Source organism: Cicer arietinum, chromosome 1 (assembly GCF_000331145.2).
Source record: "Cicer arietinum cultivar CDC Frontier isolate Library 1 chromosome 1, Cicar.CDCFrontier_v2.0, whole genome shotgun sequence".
Lineage (NCBI taxonomy): Eukaryota > Viridiplantae > Streptophyta > Magnoliopsida > Fabales > Fabaceae > Cicer > Cicer arietinum.
The window spans coordinates 10614589-10622935 of record NC_021160.2 but is presented as its reverse complement, the minus strand read 5'-3'; the positions used below and the strand labels follow the sequence as shown (position 1 = coordinate 10622935).

General features: G+C 36.7%; 2 protein-coding genes across 5 annotated transcripts in view; one reads left to right on the top strand and one right to left on the bottom strand.

Moving 5' to 3' along the window:
- Positions 1-1117, top strand: part of LOC101506351 (pentatricopeptide repeat-containing protein At3g57430, chloroplastic) — a 3811-nt gene extending 2694 nt beyond the window's left edge. The window contains exon 2 of the mRNA XM_004487839.4: positions 1-1117. Within this exon, the coding sequence (XP_004487896.1) occupies positions 1-1083 (1083 nt within the window). The 3' untranslated portion in view covers positions 1084-1117.
- An 812-nt stretch (positions 1118-1929) lies between these two features.
- The window catches only part of LOC101505820 (protein PLASTID TRANSCRIPTIONALLY ACTIVE 14), a 9534-nt gene continuing 3116 nt past the window's right edge, over positions 1930-8347 (bottom strand). For 2 of the 4 annotated variants that reach the window (XM_073370219.1, XM_073370223.1), the window contains exons 7-13: positions 4026-4176; positions 3576-3685; positions 3340-3411; positions 3114-3219; positions 2817-3017; positions 2365-2407; positions 1930-2257 (exon numbers count right to left, since the gene is read on the bottom strand). In XM_073370219.1, the coding sequence (XP_073226320.1) occupies positions 2179-2257; positions 2365-2407; positions 2817-3017; positions 3114-3219; positions 3340-3411; positions 3576-3685; positions 4026-4176 (762 nt within the window). In that variant the 3' untranslated portion in view covers positions 1930-2178. The remainder of the gene's footprint in view (positions 2258-2364; positions 2408-2816; positions 3018-3113; positions 3220-3339; positions 3412-3575; positions 3686-4025; positions 4177-8347) is intronic. The other 2 variants (XM_004487837.4, XM_004487838.4) reach the window with 1 other exon arrangement.

The window sequence follows — 8347 nt, the reverse complement described above, 5'->3', positions numbered from 1 at the left end:
GGGAAAGAGATTCATGCTTATGCTGTTAAGCAAATGATATCAAAGGATGTTGCTGTGGGAAGTGCCCTAGTTGACATGTATGCAAAATGTGGTTGCTTGAACTTATCTAGGACAGTATTTGAGCAAATGTCTGTAAGAAATGTTATAACTTGGAATGTTCTTATCATGGCTTATGGGATGCATGGAAAAGGAGAAGAAGCTTTGAAGCTTTTTCGAAGAATGGTAGCAGAAGGAGACAAAAATATCGAAATAAGGCCGAATGAAGTAACCTATATTGCTATTTTTGCTGCTTGTAGTCACTCTGGAATGGTGGATGAAGGCCTTAATTTATTCCATACAATGAAAGCTAAACATGGAATTGAACCTACATCTGATCATTATGCTTGTCTTGTTGACTTGCTTGGCCGGTCTGGCCAGATCGAAGAGTCGTATAAGCTCATCAAGACAATGCCATCCAATATGAACAAAGTAGATGCATGGAGTAGCTTGCTTGGTGCCAGCAAGATCCACCAGAATTTAGAAATTGGTGAAATTGCAGCAAAGCATTTATTTGTGTTGGAGCCAAATGTGGCTAGCCATTATGTTCTATTGTCTAACATTTACTCTTCAGCTGGACTTTGGGACAAGGCAATGGATGTAAGGAAAAAAATGAAGGAAATGGGAGTAAGAAAAGAACCTGGATGTAGTTGGATTGAGCATGGTGATGAGGTTCATAAGTTTTTGGCAGGGGATACTTCACATCCACAAAGTAAAGAGCTCCATGAATATCTTGAAACACTGTCACAAAGAATGAAAAAGGAGGGATATGTACCTGATACTTCTTGTGTACTTCACAATGTTGACGAGGAAGAGAAAGAAAGTATGCTTTGTGGTCATAGTGAGAGATTGGCAATAGCTTTTGGACTTTTAAATACTTCTCATGGAACTACGATTAGAGTTGCTAAAAACCTTAGGGTTTGCAATGACTGCCATGTTGCCACTAAATTCATATCAAAGATTGTGGATAGGGAAATCATTGTTAGAGATGTTAGAAGGTTCCATCATTTCAGAAATGGGACTTGCTCTTGTGGAGATTATTGGTAAAAATCGAATAGTAAAACAAGTTCGTTCTTTCAAATGATTTCACCTAACCACCTCCTCCTCCCCCTCCTCAGGAAATGTGTCACGTAGTTTTCAACCTCGATCATTTGATCTCAAATTAACAATTGAGATTGTTTAAAACTGATTTTATTATTGTGTAATTTAAACCATCTAATATCATTTAATGATCGAGATCGTTTTATTGCGGGTTAACACATAATTTTTCTACCACAAGGAATAAGGATCCTCTTCCTCACTCCCTTCCTCTATTTCTCTTTCTCTCTACCCCTTTTCCCTTCTCCTTCATGGATGAGAAATGTACCATAACCCAATTCTCCAAATTTTTGTTATATTTGACATGATGTATAACCATCTTGTTTGTTACTTCTGGTATATGCCATTTTGCATGATTTTTTGGAAAATCTAACCTCAGACATTGGGTGCAAGCTGCAACACCTTTGGTTCCAAATCCGATGGCAACATTTCTCATTGTTCAAACAATAATAAGCTCAGGTTGATTTTCAGACCTTACAGTAAGAGAAAAAGGAAAAGTTATAATAATAATAAATAAATAATGTAATAATAAGAATGAAACGGAGAGACAGGAAACAAGCTTATACAAACCAAAAAAATTAGTAACTGTTTATCTTTTTATGAAATTATTAATAATTTACTTATGATATATCGTTAACCGTTCATTACCTCTATTGAGACTCTCAATTTGAGAGTTAAAGATCACATTTACAGTGAACTAACAAAGAAAAAGTGTCAATTTCAAAAACAAATAAAAAGTGTCTATTTTTTGTACATGTGAATGCAATCAGAAAAAGCAAATAGATAGAGATAATATAGATTTGAAAAATTGTACATATTCAAAGAGAACTCAAGGAGTTATACTTTTAATCTAGTGAACAGTTAATAAGGTCCTTTGATCAGTTTATAGTTATCATACAACTACACTTTTACACTTTTCTGATACAACAAATTGAATAATATGGCAATAGAATCTGAGACCATTGGCTAAACTAGTGATACAGGATTACAGACACAACAATGTTACAAAATTTTCATGGCTATTGTACAATTAGTAGATTGAAATCAGAACAGTATTTGTTCTTGATAGATCTCCAATGCTAGGATAACTTTTTCCAGTAACAATTTTCTGTGCAATCTGTACCTGTATATATTCACAAAAAGAAAATAATTATTAATAGAATTAAAATTTTAATGAAATCAAAATTTACAAAGCTTATGAAACTGCTTGATGATGTCAATTCGACTTACTTTATTGCAGCATCAAGAGTTCTCGTCGATTCTGGTGATGAATCTGTGGTCATTAAGATCATCAAAAAAAGCTTCTTTTTTTTTTAATCATAAAAGCAAAGTTTAATTAACCACACAATGCGGTCAGTTTGCAAAATTCAAAGAGTAATTGGAAAATACAAAAAATAATCAGCATTTTAGTTCTTGAAATTGCAAATATCGATCAATTGTAGGTCTTTAATTGATTTTAATGAATGTTTACTAGAAATATTTTGACGGAAGGACTAAATTGATTGATGTTCTTTAATTTAAGAGACCTAATTTGCTATTTCGTAAATTTGAAGGACAAAATTTATCGACCGAAACAATTTCAAGGACCGAAATACTGATTTACTCAAATACAATTTATGTATGACAATCAGTGCCATGTTTCTACTTGCTTTCTAGTCACAAGATATGAACAAAAAATTTACCTAAAAATTTCTGGTCTTGTTTAGAGGTGGTAGCAAATTCTGCAAGCATTTGTTTGCACTCTTCTTGTAATGCCTTTGCAGCCTTCCTTTCTGTACTTGGGATTGGAGGCAAATCTCCATCTGACCACGTCGGCAATGTTCGTGCTGCAGCTATGACTGCTCCATCGACAAAAGTATCTCCAGCGTTTGATAGAACTTCTGCTAAGAATTTCATATCGGTATCCTAAATAATGATAACTTGAATAGAGAAAAGTGTAACAAAGCTGATTCCAGAATGGAAAAACATATTGGACATACCGTTACGATAATACTCTTCAGGAAGACCAGATATGTTGAAGACTGACAAGAAGGAATCCAAATGGATTTGTGCATTGCCTGAGAATTTGATCACATCCCAAGGATTCTGCAAATTAAGATGAATCTGAGAACTACTTTTTCAAAACTCAATAGATCAAATAGCAATCATGTATAAGTAAAATGCACAGCATTCCTTTCATCAAGATTTAGCAGACAAGAAAGTTACCACTGGCGATGAAAATCCATATCTTTGCATTAACATGTGATTCTTCTGTGCACTCATGTAATCAACTGTCATCTGTTACAAGTTTTGACAACATAATCAGGCTCTCAATGAAATAGCACAAATAGTAAAATAAACATGCAAAATTACAAGAATAAAACAAAATATGTACTAAGTAACGTTTAATATAAGGAAGGAATCAAAAAAAGCATAATTCACAGAAGTATAAATTGATTTACCGCATCTCCCTTTCTAATATGTTGTCCAGCATTTATAAGAACCTCAAGCATCCTGTCCTTAAAACGCCAATGGAAAAAACAATTCGGCTCGAAAGAATGGTTCAGCATATCTGAAAAGGCAAGACTAAGTTAATCAGTTAGCTCAGCTGTTTTATCAAAGAGGAAAGAAAAACTTCACATCAACAGTGGATAAAATATAAACTGCTACAGTGCACGATGCATAATGAATAGTTTTTTTACTATTCATGAATAATAATCTTGTTCTGCTGGTTCATTAACTTTTCTTTTATTATCTATGAATATCTCTAGCAGGTAAAAATGACATCATAATAATCAAAATCTATAAGAAAATAGGGCTAAGGCCAAATTATAAGAATTTTTTTCTGGCATATTATGAGTAAAAGAATGATAGCATAGTTAGTTAGACTATTAGAGGTGAACACAGCTTACCGGCATACGGAATCAGCATATTTGCATCTTGAGTTAGTGCACACATTCTCATTTGCATGTTGATACATCGTGACTGTGCGATTCCTACAGCCCAAATGAACCTTTGAGAATCACGAGCAAGACGTTTTACTTTTAGGGGCGCACCACTATGCTGATCGAGAATTAACACAATTTGTTAAGAACAAAAACTAAGTGATATGAATTGTGAATCAGGAAATAAATAATAATGTATAATTATATTTATCAGTTTTTCTAAAATTAGTTAGACAAATCAGGATTTGATTTGATCCTCTTAATTTGTAATTATTAGATATAAATGTTGTAACGATTATTTATACCGAGAAATATCAAGGCAAAAAGGGCATCAAACCCTATTTTCTGACATGGTATCAGCAGGTTCGATCAAACCTGTGAGATTCTAGTTTATCGTGGGGTTTATTCAGCGACACACCACTAAGTCGCTCTCGAAATCTCTCGAAATCTCGCACTCGTCTTTGCTGCTCTTGGTTCTTGTTTGTCTCCGAGTCCCTCTAGCGTATCCTCATCGTCGTTGTTCATAGATCCTTGTCCGACTATTGGTTTCGTGCGTTACTCGCTGCTGCGGCTGAGATCGTGATTCTTGATTCGTTTTTGGGTTGTCCTTGCTTGAGCGTGTTACTCGTTGCTGCTGCTTGGTCGATTGTCATCGTGATCTCGTCTGCCTCTCGTTGTGAGCATGTCTCTCTGTTGATGCTCTGTTTCTGCGTTGCTGCTCCTGCTCTGTTTTTGTGTTGCTGCTTGTTTCCTGTTTCTCTGCTGCTTGTTTGCGTTGCTGCTCCTGCCCTGTTTCTCTGCTTCTGTATTGCTGCCCTGTTTCTCTGCTCCTGCTCTGTTTTTGTACTGCTGTCATCATTATTTTTTTAGTACAATAGCATGACTTCTGAAAAAGAAAGAGACAACTTTTGTGTCCGTTTTACTGGCAAGAATTACGCTGCTTGGGAATTTCAATTCAAAATGTATGTTAAAGGAAAAGGATTATGGAGTCACCTTGATGGGGTTTCGAAGGCACCGATAGAGAAAACTGCCTTAGATGCGTGGGAAATCAAAGATGCTCAGATTATTTCTTGGATTCTCAATACTATTGATCCTCATATGATCAATAATTTGCGCTCTTTTTCAACTGCTCAAGAAATGTGAAACTATTTGAAGTGTATCTACAACCAAGACAATACGGCCAAACGTTTTCATTTGGAGCTAGAGTTAGCCAACTACAAACAAGGTAATTTGTCAATTCAAGAATATTATTCTGAATTTTTGAATTTATGGACAGAACACTCTGCTATTCTATTTGCTGCGGTTCCCAAGACTTCTCTCGCGGATGTCCAAGCTGTGTACGACACTAGCAAGCGGGATCAATTTCTCATGAAACTTCGTCCAGAATTTGAGGTTGTTAGAGGTGCTTTGCTGAACAGAAATCCTGTTCCTTCTTTGGATACATGTGTTGGTGAACTTCTCCGAGAGGAACAACGTCTCTTTACTCAAGGAACCATGTCTCATGATGTTGTCACTTCTGAACCTGTTGCATATGCTGCTCAAAGCCGAGGTAAAGGTCGTGATATGCGACAAGTCCAATGTTTCTCGTGTAAACAGTTTGGACATGTCGCTCGTAGTTGTAATATGAAATTTTGTAATTATTGCAAGAAGCACGGTCATATTATCTCTGATTGTCCCACGCGCCCTCCACGACCAACACAACATTCTGTGCAGGCATTCCATGCCACTAAGAGCTCTGCAATTGGTCCTTCCATTCCTAGTGCCTCTAATGGTGGTGCTCTACAGCCCGAAATGATTCAACAAATGGTACTTTCTGCTCTTTCAGCCTTGGGAATTCAGGGTAAGTCTTCTAATGTTTCGAATCCATGGTTTCTTGATTCTGGTGCATCCAATCACATGACGGGTTCTTCTAAATTCTTGCACAATTTACATTCTTATCATGGTAATCAGAAAATTCAAATTGCTGATGGTAATACTATTTCTATCACTAATGTTGGTGATATCAACTCTGATTTTCGGGATGTGCTTGTATCACCTGGACTTGCTTCCAATTTATTGTCTGTTGGACAATTGGTGGACAACAATTGTAATGTTAATTTTTCTCGTGATGGTTGTCTTGTGCAGGAGCAGGTGTCGGGGAAGGTGATCGCGAAGGGGCCTAAAGTGGGAAGATTGTTTCCACTTCAATTTATTTTCAATCATTTATCTCTTGCTTGTAATAGTGTTTTGAATTCTTATGAGGATTGGCATAGAAAATTGGGTCATCCAAACTCTAATGTGTTGTCTCATTTAGTTAAAACTGGTTTATTGGGAAATAAAAATGTTGTTTCTAATGCCTCTGTGCCATGTTCTGTTTGCAAATTGGCTAAAAGTAAAACACTTCCTTTTCCGTCTAGTGCTCATCGTGCTTCCACGTGTTTTGAGATGATTCATAGTGATGTATGGGGACTGTCTCCTGTAACTTCTCATGCTCACTATAAATATTTTGTCACATTTATTGATGATTACAGTCGTTTTACTTGGATATATTTTCTTCGGTTCAAATCTGAAGTGTTTTCTATGTTTAAGAAATTTCTAACATATGTTGAAACTCAATTTCAAACAAGTGTTAAAATTTTTCGCTCTGACTCTGGTGGTGAGTATATGTCTCATGAGTTTCAGGAGTATCTTCAGCAAAAAGGTATTTTGTCTCAACGATCATGTCCAAATACCCCCCAACAAAATGGAATGGCAGAACGTAAGAATCGTCATTTGCTTGATGTAACGCGCACCTTACTTCTTCAAGCTTCTGTACCATCTCGATTTTGGGTGGAGGCTCTTTCCACAGCTGTCTTCCTGATTAATCGTCTTCCTTCTACAGTTATTGATCTTGACTCCCCTTTTTTTCGTCTTTTTAAAATTCAGCCTGATTATAGTGATTTACATACTTTTGGATGTGTGTGTTTTGTTCACCTACCTCCATTTGAAAGACATAAACTTGGAGCGCAATCTGCTCAATGCGCATTTATGGGGTATAGTAACTCTCATAAGGGTTTTGTGTGTTATGATGTTTCTAACCAGCGCTTTCGCATTTCTAGGAACGTAACATTTTTTGATAATCAATTTATGTTTCACTGTCTTTCTCATGCCATGAATGATATTGCTATTCTTCCCAATTTTTCTACTATGCCTCAATCTATAGAACGTTTTAAACCAGGAAATGTATATGTTAGAAAACACAAACAACAGGTTATAACCCCCCTTCTCGACCCTGATCCGCCACCTGATCCTGTTGCGGTTGCACCACGACGTTCTAGCAGAGCGTCTCGTGCACCCGATAGATATTCACCAGACAGGTATAATTCCTCACATGCTTCTTTGTCTGCATCTCTCTCTAGCATATCTATTCCTACTTGTTACTCACAGGCTGTTAAAGATGTGCGCTGGATAAAAGCAATGAATGAGGAACTTCAGGCTCTTCAAGAGAATTTCACATGGGATATTGTCTCTTGTCCTCCTCATATCAAACCCATAGGCTGTAAACGGGTGTATTCTATTAAATTGAATTCTGATGGGTCCTTGAATCGGTACAAGGCTCGATTGGTTGCCTTAGGAAACAAACAGGAATATGGAATTGATTATGATGAGACATTTGCACCGGTAGCCAAAATGACAACTGTTCGCACTGTACTCTCTATAGCTGCTTCTAATGGGTGGACTCTTTATCAAATGGATGTGAAGAATGCATTTCTTCACGGTGATCTCACTGAAGATATTTATATGACTCCTCCTCAAGGTCTATTTTCTTCATCTCATGGTGTGTGCAAGCTCAAACGCTCTTTATATGGTTTGAAACAAGCACCTAGAGCATGGTATGAGAAATTTCGTTCCACTTTACTTGGTTTCTCCTTCATTCAGAGTCAACATGACTCCTCTTTATTTATTCATCGCACATCTACAGGCATTGTTCTACTCCTCCTTTATGTTGATGATATGGTTATTACTGGATCTGACCAGGCATCTATCCAAGAACTTAAACATCAATTGCAAACTGCATTTCATATGAAAGATCTTGGAAACTTGCAGTATTTCCTTGGCCTTGAGGTTCATTCTACCTCAAAGGGTATATTTCTTCATCAACATAAGTATGCGACAGACCTTATTTCTATGGCGGGCCTACAATCAGCTAATCCGGTAGATACTCCTCTTGAGGTTAATGTGAAATATCACCGCGATGAGGGTGATCTATTGTCGGATCCCTTATTGTATCGACAACTTGTGGGTAGTCTTAATTATTGGACAATTACTCG